The 17595-nt window shown below is 33.8% G+C and overlaps 1 protein-coding gene across 1 annotated transcript in view; it reads left to right on the forward strand.

Moving 5' to 3' along the window:
• The window catches only part of LOC138702811 (glutamate receptor ionotropic, NMDA 2A-like), a 546239-nt gene extending 530691 nt beyond the window's left edge, over positions 1–15548 (forward strand). The window contains exon 3 of the mRNA XM_069830108.1: positions 15357–15548. Coding sequence (XP_069686209.1) covers positions 15357–15548 — 192 coding nt within the window. The remainder of the gene's footprint in view (positions 1–15356) is intronic.
• Positions 15549–17595: the final 2047 nt, after the last annotated feature.

Genomic DNA, 17595 nt, shown 5'->3' on the forward strand with positions numbered 1-17595 from the left:
ATCAAAACTAGACTACTAGGTGTCTTCTGTCCTCTCTTCTGATAAAGTGAACTAGGTGCACGGGACTGTTTTTATTATCAGAACAGTACTTCCTCTCCCTGCCTTATGAGTATGACTGAGTAAATAAAGCACATGGGACGACAGGTAGATCGCTACCATCACTGCCCCCACCCACTACAGTCCAGCTATCCAACTTGAAATCGCATTGTTTTCATCTATCGGGTCTAAAGTCTCTAAGCCTGCTGATAACATACGCAGTACCAGCTTGTGCATATGTATGTATGTATGTATGTATTTATTCACACTGCAATGGGTATATACCCGGTGGCAGTGGTAACTAATTACACTCAATAATGACAATAATAAACTTATTAATTAAAAATACAATTAATGATAATACTAATAATTAATAATAATAATAATAACAACAACAGGGAATATACTAAATTAAATGAAACGATCACTTAAAATAACATTTGAAATATTCTAATTTGTATCTTAAAACTAAGATCGAACTAAAACCCACGAGTATATGTTCATATCTGCACAAGTACCTTTCAACATTACACTCATTTCGCTGTCAACTCACTCACTGCACTGGAACTACGACACATTTCACTGATTCTATCCTGATTCCACTAACTCTTCAAAAACATTTCACTGTTCAAATACTTTGCACTGCCACTATAACCTATACAGCTTCACTGACAGGAACACGTTTCACTTACACAGCACACTTCACTGACACGACATACTTCTTCACTGATACAACACACTTCACTGACACAACATAATTCTTCACTGATACAACACTTCAATAACAACATATCATTTACACCCTTTAAGTACTGTGTATAATTACCGTCTATTAGTAAGGTCCTTAAGCCTATTTTTAAATATATTTTTGGTTGTTGGTAAAGCCTTTAGTAAGTCTGCAGGTAAAGCATTCCAGTCCCTGATAGTACGATTGAGAAAAGAAAACTTTCCAGTGTCCGTCCTCTGCCTTCTTTCCCTCAATTTATATGAGTGGTCGTTCCTTGAAGAGTAATTTGGCGGCTGCAACCTATTTTTTATTTCTTTCCAGGCAGGCTCACCTCTGTATGTTTTGAACAGTGCGCATAATCGAATTCGCGTTCTCCTGTCCGTGAGTGTGTCCCATTTTAATGGTGAATTTTTCCGACAACACTTAAGAGCCCGTTTTTGAATCTTTTCCAGTGTCTTAATATGTTCTAATCTGTAAGGATCCCAACATGCAGCACCATATTCCATTACTGGACGTACTAGTGATTTATATGCAATCTCTTTGGATTTATGAGAACCTTTTCTTAGTACCCTCATCACAAAGTGTAACGCTCTCCATGCTTTTCCCGCTGTGTCTGTAACGTGTTCCCCCCAGCCGAGATCGCTGCTAAATGTTATTCCGAGGTATTTACATTTGTTAACTTCCGGAATGGTTTCACCCCCTAACGTATACGATGCGACTATTTTATTTCTTTTCCTTGTAAAGCTGATGGCTTTGCTCTTTAGAGAATTTATTTTCATTTTGTTGGCTATTGCCCAATCATTTATTCTATTGAGGTCATTCTGGAGAAGAGTAGTATCTTCATGACTTTTTATTTCCCTGTATAACATACAATCATCCGCGAATAAGCGAACCCTAGACAAGATATTAACTGGCAGATCATTTACAAAAGCCAAGAATAGAAGAGGCCCCAAGACACTCCCCTGCGGGACCCCGGAAGTAATTTCAATTGGGTTCGATAATTCCTCCCCTACCCGTACTCTCTGAGTGCGACAAGTTAAAAATTCCTTGATCCACTGGAGCACTCTGAAGTCAATCCCCGTTGATTGTAGTTTAACCAACAATATATCGTGTGGGACTACATCGAATGCGCGTGAAAAGTCAATAATCACTGCATCTACTTGGCTATTGGAATCTATTCCGTCTTCTAAATCCTGACATACCGTTACTAATTGACTCTCACATGAATAGCCCCCCCGAAATCCATGCTGACAGTTATGTAACCAATTTGAGTCATCCCAATGCTGCCTTAGATAAGCTGAAATCAAGTGTTCCATCTGTTTGCAAACCACAGAGGTACGGCTGACCGGTCTGTAATTTTTTGTATCTGAGCGAGACCCTGACTTATAAATTGGCACCACTATTGCATCTTTCCAATCTCGCGGGACAGTACCATTGTTAATTGATTGCTAGCAAATCCGTTATGAACAAGATACAAGTTATCCAAAACAAAATACTGAGAACCATTCACGGCAGTGGATGGGGAACAAGTACACGACAACTTCATGATGACCTCCAAACAGAATATCTTCCCGAATATATACAAAAAATCACAAATAAACTCTATCACAAGGCAGCACTCAACAGCAACAAACTAAGAAATTCTCTTGGCAGATATGATATAAACAGGAAATACAAACATCGCCGACCCAAACAACTACTTTCATAAACTCAATCCATCAAAATTGACATCCACAAGATTTATACTATACTCATTCAGAGCCACCTACCATAGCTGAAACAAATTTATATTCCGTTGGACGCATTCGTGTCGACGGAATTTAGATACCATGCGGATACCAAAGATTATAATATTCTACAGAATTGAAGAGGAAGGGTTGATATCAACTGAAACTCTAACCAGTCAACAAGATAGACGACTTGTGTGGAGTAACTTCACGCATATGGGGGCGGAGTCTTTCTGTGCCGGAGTGCATTGCGGGCAACATCAGCTCGAGGCCACTAAGGAGTAATTGCTTATGGTAGAAGGTAGAGTAAAGTTCAGATAGAAATAATCCAATCCCTGCAAGCGATTGCTAGCTTCGTTCAACCAACACCTCCCCCAGAGTGACCATTGGTCCTAGCCCTCCCACATACCACTTGCGCAGAGATCTTGTTTCGTCTTTCTACTCTACAGATGCCTGGGACGGACCATAGTATTGAAATAAAAATTTCCACGAAATTTACGAAAGTTTAGGTACTTTCAACCATTTTTTCTCAAAAATAACTTAAGTGCACTTATACCCCTTTGCTTCTGACTTCCCCCCTAATTGTGCATCAGTGTAATCAAGAGCCAATTAAGTTTGTCGCCATTTCGAGTATTAATAATGAAATTTAAATTGCTGACATTTTAAAACAGGAATATAAACTGAAAGTTGTCAAGATTGGGAGGTTTTGTGCACTTAAAATTTTCTCATTCATTTTGTGTGGTAAATTGTTTAAACGCAAACAAACTAAACTCCAGTATCGAATTTCGTGTGCGACAGATTTTATGTTAACAACATTCTCTGGCGTATTCATTGGCAAGCTCTGCCAAGATAGAGTACGGATCCATGCAAATATTTGCCTTAGTCTGCTCCCGGATCATCGTAGTAATATCCTAATATTTGAGAGCTGATAGGGAAGTTCGGAACCAATATTAGGGCAACGGGGTTTGATATTGTGAACAGGAAAGGCATTGCTAGAAATCCATGGTGCAGATATCAAGCTGTGGAGGAAATACTGTCTATTAATTTTTCTATTACTAATGTTCGGAAAATGATGCCCAAAAATCAAAATATAGGTTAACTGAGGCGTTTAATTGCAAAATCAGATACACCACTAAAACATAATTTTTCAGTATGAAGGAAAACGTTTGCAAGGAACCAAGGATTTGCAACCAACACTATTCTTTCATCATACAAATCCATGTGATGTATCTGGCTTTGGAGCATAACAGTGCTATAGCAGTTGTAGAATCATATGAAGATATGAAGTATAACATTAACTCATTTTCGAAAAAAAAAAAGTGATGTATCTGACTTTGCAACTACACGCCTCAATTATGAAACGAAAGACTTTTATGTGTAAAATGAGGATAAGGATTTATGTAAGGATAAGGATATATGAGTTTTGTTACCAAAAATTTTGCATTCATGCAGATTAATTTAGGTTTAATCAATCTTCGGTGTATGACCCTAAATATTACAAACTGAACTTACTACTCCTACTAGAATCGAATCCGAGATGTTAGAAATAATTATTGACAACATACGTGAACAATGCAAAGATGGAACAATATGACGATGGTTACCCTCTACTCTATTGTTATAAAGATTGTGAAGGACTGCGTCGTGTTCATTATGTAATTGGTACATAACGTTGTTAATTTTCCATATAGGAAAACAGGATTATGACTATGTCTTATTTACGTTTTTTCTAGAAGATACCAAGTGTTTGCACCATTTTCACTAATTTAAGAATTAATTAAGATTATGGAGTATGTATCAAGGGATAATTATGGTGAAATTTCCTTTTGCAAATTTATAAATTTATAAGGAGAAATGTTGTATAATTTTCCTAAATACATTTTCTTTGTTCTAAATTATATCAACTTTTCACCATATTACTCAATGAATCATGTACAGAGAAATACCTGAATGTAGTGCATACATTTTATCTTATAGCGGAAACGGTTGCATTCTGTTTCCTCATTTGTTTCTTGGAAAAGAGCTTACACTGGAAGATATGCTATTCTTACAGTGATTGTAAACATTTGAGCCGTTGAGAGCAGAAGTGGTGTAAGTCAAAAGTGGGTAATGAGGGTTAAAGTAAACATTCGGTAAAATACAGCGCAAAGTAGAAATTAATATTGAATTTATTTAAACTATTATTAGTAGCCATTGGATAGTACGAAGGACATATTAATTGCTACTTTGCGCTGTATTTTTCAGACTTTTTAGTTTAAACCTCTTTACCCAATTTTGACTTACACCACTTCTGCTCTGAACGGCTCATTTGTTCATTTCTGAGAGAATATTAATTTGAGAACCCATCTTTGTAGGATTTTTGTTTTTGTTTCTGATGCATAGCCTTAATTGTTACGATTTTCCATAAAGTTTCATGATAATGTCTTAATTACTTTAAATAACCTGTTTCATAAGTAAGGAAAAACTGTGTTAGAAATAATTACAATTTACCTGTAGCTGTATTACTTTTTGTACAATATAGAATATAACAGTTCGTCTTCTTAAATGTTTGTATTTACAAATATTTATTTTGTCTTTATGTAATGAATAATAGACGAATAGGATAAATTATATTCAGTAACATCACTCCTAACATAATAAAGAGCCTGAAGTGATGCAAAACTTATAAAAGTATGCTAAAGCGTATGCCATCTTCTTGGAACTCATCATTTTAGATGGATAGATGGATAGATAATAGGTAGGTAGGTAGGTAGGTAGATAGATAAATAGATAGATAGATAGATAGATAGATAGATAGATAGATAGATAGATAGATAGATAGATAGATAGATAGATAGATAGATAGATAGATAGATAGATAGATAGATAGATAGATAGATAGATAGATAGATAGATAGATAGATAGATAGATAGATAGATAGATAGATAGATAGATAGATAGATAGATAGATAGATAGATAGATAGATAGATAGATAGATAGATAGATAGATAGATAGATAGATAGATAGATAGTTAGATAGATAGATAGATAGATAGATAGATAGATAGATAGATAGATAGATAGATAGATAGATAGATAGATAGATAGATAGATAGATAGATAGATAGATAGATAGATAGATAGATAGATAGATAGATAGATAGATAGATAGATAGATAGATAGATAGATAGATAGATAGATAGATAGATAGATAGATAGATAGATAGATAGATAGATAGATAGATAGATAGATAGATAGATAGATAGATAGATAGATAGATAGATAGATAGATAGATAGATAGATAGATAGATAGATAGATAGATAGATAGATAGATAGATAGATAGATAGATAGATAGATAGATAGATAGATAGATAGATAGATAGATAGATAGATAGATAGATAGATAGATAGATAGATAGATAGATAGATAGATAGATAGATAGATAGATAGATAGATAGATAATTTTGCAAAAACATGTGGAACATGTATGGCATCGTCATATACATTAAAAATACATGATATCATACAATGGATACAAATTAAGATACATGAATATTAAAAACTCATCGACATCATACAATGGATTTGCCAATAATATAGTCCTAATTCGTGTCCTAAAAATTCGGAATGGAAGATTCCTTATATCAATAGGTAGACTATTAAATAATTAAAAAGCAAAGAATAGAAAACTGTTTTGAGTAATACTGTATTTACATTTGTCAATATATAAATTTGTATTATTTCTTGTAAAATATTTATGAACAGAAGTACATGCTATATAATTATTAATGTTATTCCGAATGTAAAGGAGACAGGCCAATACATACATAGACGGCAATGTCAAGATTTGTGACCTTATAAAAAGAGGTTTACAATGAGTCGTATTTGGTACTCCATAAATTAATCTTAAAGCTTTCTTTTGTAATATGAAAAGAGCTCGAGCAGAAGTATTGTGACCCCAAAGAATAATACCATAATTTAAATTACTTTGTATATGGCTATGAAATATTGTAAACAATGCCTTGTTAGGTAAAGTATTCCTTAACAACCTTAACATATATAGGCCTTTACTTAATTTCTTAGCAACATAGTCAACATGAGTTTTCCATCCCATTCTATGCTCAAGAAAGATGCCCAGAAACCTAACAGCAGTATTACTAGCAGTAATAAGACGATTAATACCAAAGTTTAATTTAACAGTTTTGTTAGAATTAATCATAAGGTTATTCGCACTACACCAATCAACAACCCTACTTGATACATCAGCAAGTTCCATAGACAATATGTCACTATTTTTATGAATAGTATTAACGGCTAAATCATCAGCAAACATAAAAGAGTCAGAACATCCATTCCGAATATAGTCGGGAAGATCATTAACATAAATAATAAACAATAAAGGTCCCAAAATTGAGCCTTGAGGCACACCATGTTTTAATACCTGATACTGTGATGATGTTAAAATTTATTTCATTTTTCTTAGCAGACCACGTAAATTTGTTTCACACTTTTATATATAATTATTTCGTTCGAACGGAATTGTACAGGCATTATCTTCCTGCCCAAGCTTCATAAACTGGAAGCAAGGATCGTAAAAGGTGTTCACTGTCCATAATTCTATCCTCTTAGGAAAGTGACGGTAAAACTTTAGAGCTACGAAAACAGTCGAGAAGATTTTATACAAGGACTGGGCTCTATAAAACTACCGAACTCCTTAGTGCCGTGATCCAGTTTCCACAAGAAAAGTGGTAAACGCGACATAAGTGTGTGAGATCGAAGTGCTTAAGAGTATAAGGGGTTGAAATTTAAATTTTCTTAACCGTTTGAGCTAGATCTTAAAAAATTTGTACACATATCATACTGCATGTAATTAGGTGCTGTACAAAATGTCACCATATTTGATTAAAATTTGTATGAATAATGAAATTCTTTGTAAATGTAAATTATATCGGCATATGTATGATAAGAACTTTCTTGTGTTAAATTTTAACGTACCTTGTTAACATGTTTCGACCTATTTTGGGTCATCTTCAGAACTGGTCGTTGTTGGTCTTGGCGCCTCTTGTTTCCTCTGAGGGTGCGTTCGTAGTGTAGAGTCAAAGAGTGTATGTGTTTTGAAATTGAGTTGTGTGTTGAGAATATCGTTGGGGTGTGTTTTCGTGTGTATGTATATTTCATATTGTTCTAGTGTGTTGAGTTTCTTGCTTTTTGGTTGGATGTACAGTATTTCTATGTCTGTGTTGATGTCTCTGTAAGTGTGGTTGGCATTTGTGATGTGTTCTGTATATGTGGAGGTGTTTTGTTGTGTAGAACACATCACAGCCATAACAAAATTACGTAGAGTCCTGTGAGGGTGCGTTCGTAGTGTAGAGTCAAAGAGTGTATGTGTTTTGAAATTGAGTTGTGTGTTGAGAATATCGTTGGGGTGTGTTTTCGTGTGTGTCTGTATATTTCATATTGTTCTAGTGTGTTGAGTTTCTGGCTTTTTGGTTGGATGTACAGTATTTCTATGTCTATGTTGATGTCTCTGTAAGTGTGGTTGGCATTTGTGATGTGTTCTGTATATGTGGAGGTGTTTTGTTGTGTAGAACACATCACAGCCATAACAAAATTACAAAACACCTTCGCATATGCAGAACACATCATAAATGCCAACCACACCTACAGAGACATCAACACAGACATGGAAATACTGCACACCCAACCAAAAAGCCAGAAACTCAACACATTAGAACAATATGAAATATACAGACACACGAAAACACACCCCAACGATATTCTCAACACACAACTCAATTTCCAAACACATACACTCTTTGACTCTACACTACGAACGCACCCTCACAGGAAACTAGAAGCGCCAAGACCAACAACGACCAGTTCTAAAGATGACCCAAAATAGGTCGAAACATGTTAACAAGGTACCTTAAAATTTAACACAAGAAAGTTCTTATCATATATATTCCGAAGTGATACAGTGTTAAAATGTGTGTAATCAAGGTGTAAATTATGTTTTAAAAAATCACTGCCACTCTGCAAAACTCAAAATTGTTGCCTAAAGTTTTCTCCACATAGCTACCTTTAAAGCTTTCTAAAACATAGTTTGCTATTTACTTTTAATCAGATTATCCTTCAAGCTGTAAGGAAAATTATTTTGTGCGAGATCGTGCGTATTTGCTTGCTTTCCGCACAAAACCAATATGCGGTAAGTGTGAAATACCACATTCAGTATTCCCAACGTAACACACACAACAATTTCCCTCTTCTTAGCGCTTAAGCGCCATATTCATTTTACTGCTTTAGGCTTTTAACATATTATTTTTAGAGACGTTTAACATAGTAATAATTATAAATTGGAAACTTACCACTGCAATTTCACCTAAATTGCACTGTTAATTATTGTTTTTAAATATTTGCAAAAATTAAGTAAACTCTACAACACCACAAAAGTTACTGCATTTGTAATGCAAGTAACATTAAGGAAGCCGTGAAAAAATCAACAAGATTCCAGATGCCGTTGTTATTACTGCAATATGTTATATAAATACTATTGTTAAAATATTAAAATGAAAAATAAATCATTACATAACCTTACCGTTTGTTTTAAGTTCGCATTTGTAGACTGGGGGAAAAAAAAGACAGACGTATATCACGGCCTGCTGGAATATAGTAAACACAGAAAACATTTTATAGCAACAATGTTGAAGGTAGATATTTTAGTTTTAGTTTGGAGATTTCATTGCAACTAATTTGAAATTCGTGTTTCAGGTATGTAATAAACGATCTTCGCAAAAAATAATGTACGATACACGAGCGGTATGTTTGTTTTCATGTTCTCGGAAATTAAAAAAGCTCAACTACGTTTCGCTTCTTCAGTCTTTTCCTCGAACATGAAAACATCAACATACCGCTCTTGTAACGCATATTACTATTATGTAGTCAAGTATGAAAACAGGTAAAGATAGTGATGTTTAGGAGAAAAAATATTTTCCCCAAAATTCCTGAGGTTTAAGAAAAATGCTGATAGCAAGTGTTGTTTGAGTACATCTGTAAGAAGATCTACTAAAATAGTTAACACAGTACAAAATTTGGAGGAGAAATAGCATTTTTACTAAAACAATATGTAAGAAAAGTGCTAATAGAGAACATTGAATTTTAAATTTTAAATGGTCACCCAGAGCTTGCAAATTTAATGTCGGCCGAAAAAGTTCACTGGCACGGCCTGCCTGGACATTTGTGAAGAGTTTGTCTGAACCATATACAATTTTTAATATTAAAAACAAAAAAAGAAAATAAAAAAATTGACAAAATTTGATCTGAGTGTAGTTTCTACTTATTATTTCAATACCTGTTTGTTTATGCATAAATAAAATAATGACTACATTATCAGAGCCACCCCCATTGACAATATCAAGAGTATTCCTACAGTTTCTTTCTCGTCATCGTTTTTCCCTTTTTCCCGTTCTTAATCTTTCTCATTTCCTTCTTTTCGTTAAGTTAATCTATTAGTCTTTCACAGACACCGCCATCAACAGTATCGAGAGTACCCTCCAGTTTTCTTCTCGGCATAGTTTTCTCCATAGTAACCTTCTTAAATTTTTTTCATTTTCTTCTTCATTTACGTTAATCTATTAGTTCTTCCACCGAATAATATTTGTCTCTATTGTCAAGATACTTAGCCTTACCTTAAGCCTCAAAGATTGTAAGCATAATAATAATAATAATAATAATAATAATAATAATAATAATAATAATAATAATAATAATAATAATAATAATAATGATAGTAATAACCAGCGCTTTTTTTTCAGCCGGAACGGTCCGGAACGCGTTCCGGTATACTTTTTGCCATTACAAATTCCAACGATATATATATATATATATATATATATATATATATATATATATACATACTAGCCGTACCCGTGCGCTCCGCTGCACCTGTTAGAAATAAATATAAAGAATTATATAATTATAATAGGACGTTTGATCCAGGGAACATTCGTGTTTGATAGAAGGATAAATCGTTTAATATGTTACTTAATTTAAATTATATTTAAGTAATTAAAATGTGATCATTTTGGTCCAGAGAGCATTCAGAAGTTACTGTAATAACATTATAGCATTATGTCCATCTAGAGAAACTACTCTTTCCAATGATGAAATAATAAAATTAATTATACAAATCGGTTAATTTAGCTTCCGATATTACTTCATACAAACACAGAAACATTCTCTGTAGTCTATGTTTCATAGCTTTCGATTGTTGTTGTCCAAGGCCCCTTATAGACGTTTTCATTTCATTACACCGCCTTAGATGGCAGTTATTTTAATTTTAAAACTCGTTTATCTCATTAAATATCAGTCCTATCAAAATTTTGCAAGGGATAAAACTTATCGGAAATCATTTGTAAAGAAACTTTTGTTATGTAACATATTTCACAAAAAAATAATAATAAGCGAGATATTTTGATTTATTTAATTCAGGCCCCCTTATAACCCCCTTTCTAAATAACGTATTTTGAATGTCATATAGCCTAAAATCTAAGTTACAACGAACTTAATTTATATTCCAATTTTCATATAAATCAGTTCAGCCATTATAGCGTGAAAAGGTAACAAACATACAGACAGACAGACAAACAAAAATTTCAAAAATGCTATTTTCGGTTTCAGGGTGGTTAATTATATATGTTAGGACCAATTATTTTTGGAAAATCGAAAATTACCAGAAAAATTTCGGCTACAGATTTATTATTAGTATAGATTTAATAAGCGAAATTGAAAATTAAAATTTCCACCATTGCCGAGTCCAAGAGTTTACATTTTCTCATTATTATCGTTGGTGCAAAAGTAACTCATGCAATCTAGTGCTGCCATCTTCCGTTATTGATCCTGAAACTATAGCTCGAAATCGCAAAATTTCTGTTATGCTTAAAATCGATGAGCTCCCTTTGGAAGTTGTTGTAATATAAGGTTTGTAGGCCTAATATTTTTAAACCTACGTTTTTGTTGTATAATGTGATCGAGTGACAGAGTTCCGGTAAACTTTTTTCGAGGAAAAAAGCACGGGTAATCACAATATTTATCTATTTATTTATTTAATGTGTTGGACAACAACAAAAAGTCCAGAACAGTAATACATTTAATACAATATCAAAATGAACAACAATGATAAAAATTAACTATATATCACTGACGATAAAAACAAATTGAAAAATATAGTTTACAATGGCTAATTTAAACAACAAACAAAACTAAGATCTTTTAATAAGTTACATAGTAACGAATTAAATATTACATAAAATATTATATATTTGGGTGGATATGGTTTGTGGTGTCTAAATGGTCTAATAATAATAATAATAATAATAATAATAATAATAATAATAATAATAATAATAATAATAATAATAACAACAAGAGTTTACTCAATGCTGAGGTTTTTCTCAATCAGAAACATGCAGACTCAAAAAATTTGCAAACATAGCTAATATATTTTGAAAGGAGCTTCTACTAAGATTCTTTTATTCTCTGTCTGCCATATCTTCTTCCCTATGTCCATTCCATGTTTCTTCATACTTCCTAGCACCATGTCCATCAATCCCTTTAAGGCAGCGTTGTCAGACAGCCTAAACGGAGCGGAACGCTCCACTATAACTCGTTGCATGCTCCGGTGCTTCCACAGACATAAGCAAGTTCACGCTCCGACTGGACGTCTCTAGCTCCACAACCGGTTTCGGAGCTTACAACTCTGACACTACTGCCTAAGGTTTGCCTTTTCCTCTTCTGCCTTCTACCTCCCATTCTAGAACCGTTCTCGGCAATCTGCCGTCGGACAATCTTCTTACATACCCATACTGTTGTAGTTTTTTGTTTAATTTATCCAAAATAGTCCCTTTTAAATTTTACAATTTCTTTTATTGTAATCCTTTGAACTCTGACATTTTGATTGTCTGGTCGAGCGTTTCCAAATTTTATGATGATGATGATGATGATGATAATAATAATAAACTGAGCCGTCGATATAGGAGAAATTCAATGTTTCCCTACTTACTTACTTACTTACTTACATACTTACTTACTTACTTACTTACTGGTTTTTAAGGAACCCGGAGGTTCATAGCCGCCCTCACATAAGCCCGCCATTGGTCCCTATCCCGAGCAAGATTAATCCAGTATCTATCATCATATCCCACATCTCTCAAATCCATTTTAATATTATCCTCCCATCTACGTCTCGGCATTTCCTAAGGTCTTTTTCCTTCTGGCCTCCCAACTAACACTCTATATGCATTTTTGGATTCGCCCATACGTGCTATATGCCCTGCCCATCTCAAACGTCGGGATTTAATGTTCCTAATTATTTCAGGTGAAGAATACAATGCGTGCAGTTCTGTATTGTGTAACTTTCTCCATTCTTCTGTAACTTCATCCCTCTTAGCCCCAAACATTTTCCTAAACACCTTATTCTCAAACACCTTTAACCTATATTCCTCTCTCAAAGTGTTCCCCTACTTAGATATAACACGCGGATAAGTCCCCTACAATCGGTAAGCATCATGTTTAGGCAGAGCGTCAAAGTTGAGGAATATTATGGACAGGAAAACATCGATCATACGGGAGTGGGTATTTAAGAGCTGTTGTTAATTCATTATGAAAAATGGATCTAATACAACATTAATACAAATTAATTCCACTTCCTAGAACATAATATATTCTAGATATTAGATATTATCTAATTATACAATACAAAAATAAATATAAATAAATAAATCTCTACTAATAATAAATCTGTAGCCAAAATTTTTCTGGTAATTTTCGATTTTCCAAAAATAATTGTCCCTAACATATATAATTAACCACCCTGAAACCGAAAATCGCTTTTTTGAAATTTTTGTTTGTATGTATGTCTGTCTGTATGTTTGTTACCTTTCCACGCGATAATGGCTGAACGGATTTCGATGAAAATTGGAATATAAATTAAGTTCGTTGTAACTTAGATTTTAGGCCATATGGCATTCAAAATACATTATTTAAAAGGGGGGTTATAAGGGGGCCTGAATTAAATAAATCGAAATATCTAGCTTATTATTGATTTTTGTGAAAATGTTACATAACACTAGTTTCTTTAAAAATAATTTGCAATAAGTTTTATTCCTTGAAAAATTTTGATAGAACCGATATTTAATGAGATAAATAAGTTTTAAAATTAAAATAACTGCCATCTAAGGCCGTGTAATGAATTAAAAAATAAATTACTTCGTCTATAAGGGGCCTTGGACAGCAACAATCGAAAGCTATGAAAGATAGCCTACAGAGAATGTTTCTGTGTTTGTATGAAGTAATATCGGAAGCTAAATTAACCGATTTGTGTAGGCCTAATTAATTATTATTTCACCATTGGAAAGTGTAGTTTCTCTAGATGGACATAATGCTATAATGTTATTACAGTAACTTCTGATATAATATAATATAATATAATATGTAATATTATATAATATAATTTAAGTTATTTGAAGGGTTCAGAACCATAGTGGACCAAACGCCATTTACTGAATACGTAGAAAACAAGGGTTAAAATTAAGTTATTGCCATAATTCAATGGAAACCTGTAACAAGTAAAATAAAATATACACATTAAATCTAAATGATGTCAATCTTCATTAAACAATGGTTGCATGTAATAAAATTAAGAAACATGTTAAAGGAATGCACCAAATGAGTGTCTCTGGACCAAAATGATCGCATTTTAATTATTAAAATACATTTTAAATTAAATAACATATTAAACGATTTATCCTTCTATCAAACACGAATGTTCCTTGGATCAAATGTCCTATTTTAATTATGTAATTACTTTATATTTATCTCTAACGGGTGCAGCGGAGCGCACGGGTACGGCTAGTAAATAATAAATAAGTAAACAAATATATAAGTGAGTGAGTGTGTGAGTGTGAGAGTGTATGAGTGATTAAATAAATAAATAGATAAATAAATAAATGTAGATAAATAAATAAATATATATATATAAATAAATAGATAAATAAATAAATAATTTAATAAATAGATAAATAGATAAATTAATTAATTAATAGATAAATAAATAAATGAATGAATAAATAGATAAATAAATAAATAAATAAATTAATTAATTAATAGGTAAATAAATTAATAAATAAGTAAATAGATAAATTAATTAATAGATAAATAAATAAATTCAGCAATATCTTTAATATTTGCGTTTTTATAGGAGTTCAATAATATTTACGTTTTCGAAAATACTCAGACATGAACGTTTTGTGACACGATGCCTTACCGGTATGTGGGAGCTAGGATTCTCGTCACAACAACAGACGACGTTATACGACAGTCTACTATATACAGTCGCGAAGCTCAATACGTAGTAAATATGCAAACATTAGGTAGTTGCTCACCACTAGGATCGCTAATATCGCCTCATTACAGGCAATGCAAAATAGTACAGTCACAGTCTATTGTTTCTATCACCCTCAAGACTCAAGCTTCGTGACTATATAGTAGACTGTGGTTATACTGTTTTATGTTTCGTTTAGACATAGACACATTCTACTAAATCGGCGGAGCAGGTAATTTAAATCGGAAGTAATTATTGACCGTCTATGGCACATGATATAGTAAGAGGTGTTACAGTAGAGATGAATAAACAATTGTTAATTGTATTCATGTGTTATTATGTAGTAGTTGCGAGTATATTGAGAAAAACACAGAGTTTTATAATCTGTAGTGTGAAGGAGATGAGTAAATTGACTTTTCGACGCGTCTTGTAATCTGTTTTCCAGACTTCGACCGCTTGTGTCTGAGACGGAATCTAGGACAAGATGGTAACTTCTGTTTCAGAGGGCTTCTCAATCCAGCCTTCAGCTGCAACTGGCGCCGTCCCTGGAACACCAGACGGCTGCCATGTTGAGTATTCTGGAGAGGTATAAGTGGCACCAGTTCTCTGTCGTCACCAGCCAGATAGCGGGCCACGATGACTTCATACAGGCAGTTCGAGAGCGCATCACTGACATGCAAGACCGGTTCAAGTAAGTAGCTGATATTTCTCAACATCTGATAGATATAGTCTAACCCAGAGGTCTCCAAAAAGCGTATCGTCATTCGTGCTCTCGATGCTGCCCGCCGAACACAGTGTGCTGTAAGGCTAGAGAAGGGGAAGGGGCTCGTACCTCAACAGATGGGAGCGATCAGTGGGGGATCGCGGCAACGGTCTGCTTATGTTTACAAATAATAACATCAAGAGAATAAGAAATATCATACGTTTGTATATTATTTTGACATACTATGAAGCTGGAGCCCCGTCTGTTGCTATTGACACAAGCCATTGCAAATTCAACCTCTTCTGTTCTATGGTGCCTTTAGAGCCTGGAAAAGTTCTTCTCCAGTTGTATTTTGTAATTACATCTAGAAGACATTCAGACACAGTAAAATGTTCATTAACTCCTCGGATGATAATGACTAGGTGAGCTTTGTCATTTCTATCTGTGCTTTCGTCCAATGCAAGTGAGTAAGCTACAAACTGGTTAATTGTGGTTTCGACTTCAGATTCAATTACATTTACAATCTTGAAATTCCTTCTCTGAACTGTAATTGGAAATATTTTAATTTTCTTAAACTTTGACTTTGTTCTGGACACAGTATTTTAGTAACGTCCTGTATGCACGATTTTACAAATGATGCTTCTGTAAAGGGCTTCATTGATTTTCCAATATTCCAGGCTAGAACAGAGCTAGCAAGAAGATTTTTTTCTTTAATACTGAGGACACGCATGTTTTTTTTTTCCGTTAGTATTTATCTTGTTTTTTTATTCATCAAAATATTTGTAGGTCTACACATCTCACCTAAAATTAAACGAAAAACTATATGTTTGTCATGCGGAACTGAGTGTAAACGTATTGTAATATACTGATCATTATGTATAACCAACAGTTATACAGATAGCCCCAAAATAAATAAAATTATTTTCACGTGTCCAACATGCCTGTAATTGTATGATATCCTTCGTGAAGAGTCGATTATTGTCGTCGCATGTTGAATTTTAACACACCCTTAAGAATTTTCCAACAAATTAAGCATTTTACATTCTCCCCACTAACACAAAAAAGTTTCTCTTCCCATTCATTCGTGAATGTACCACGTCCATGATTAGAAGACATTGTGAAACGGTGGAACACTCCGACCAACACAATGATAATGGCAGTCCACCACTGCTCTTCGTTTGCGCATAAACATTGAGTACAGAACAGGTGGGATAGGTGAGGCGGAGCGGCTCATTACGTACTGGCTTCGGTTCCGTTCAGGGGCTTACTCGCGAGTACACTTTTGGAGACGTCTGGACTCTAACCCATATCTGCATAAACAGCGCTCTTTCGGAGCGGGAGAGCCGTGTTTACCGCTCGCCAAAACGGAGAGGACGATACGTCAGAATGACATAGACTTGCTATAGGCAGAGGAGAGGGAAACGACCACTCAGTTATCTAGTGGAGTGCAGTGTGTAAGCCTATTCTCAATAACTGTTTCACGTTGCTTTCCTACTGCTATAGTACAGTATGGAGGAATCTAAAAGACGGAACGTAACATTTAACATTTAACGATTTACAGCTCGAACTTATTGTTCTTCAATGTGACCTAAGGGCTAAAGATCGTTTGAATAATACTACTAGCCTGGTTGAGTTTTACAAGACTAAACATTAGCAATAATATCCACAACTACACAGGCTGGCTGTGAAAATTTATATTTGTGAGCAACTGTTTTGTACAATCAACTTTAATAAAGACAGACATCGAACATCTGTAACTGATGTTTCATTACGATCAGTAGACTACTGTTCCTTTCAGCTGCCAACAGCGTAAAACCTCGTTTTGATGTACTGATAAATAAAAATATAACAAAATGATATTGTACATTTATGTAGTTATATAATTTCTATTATTTCTGTAAAATAAATATTTCTTTATATACAGTAAAAGTAATTTGATACAGTTGTATGAACACCTTTCAATGATTGAATAAAATTAATAAAATAGGTTAAAAACCATACATGTTTCGGAGGAATGCTCCTCCATCTTCAGTGTTCTT

The sequence above is a fragment of the Periplaneta americana genome, chromosome 7 (genome assembly GCF_040183065.1).
Source record: "Periplaneta americana isolate PAMFEO1 chromosome 7, P.americana_PAMFEO1_priV1, whole genome shotgun sequence".
Classification (NCBI taxonomy): domain Eukaryota; kingdom Metazoa; phylum Arthropoda; class Insecta; order Blattodea; family Blattidae; genus Periplaneta; species Periplaneta americana.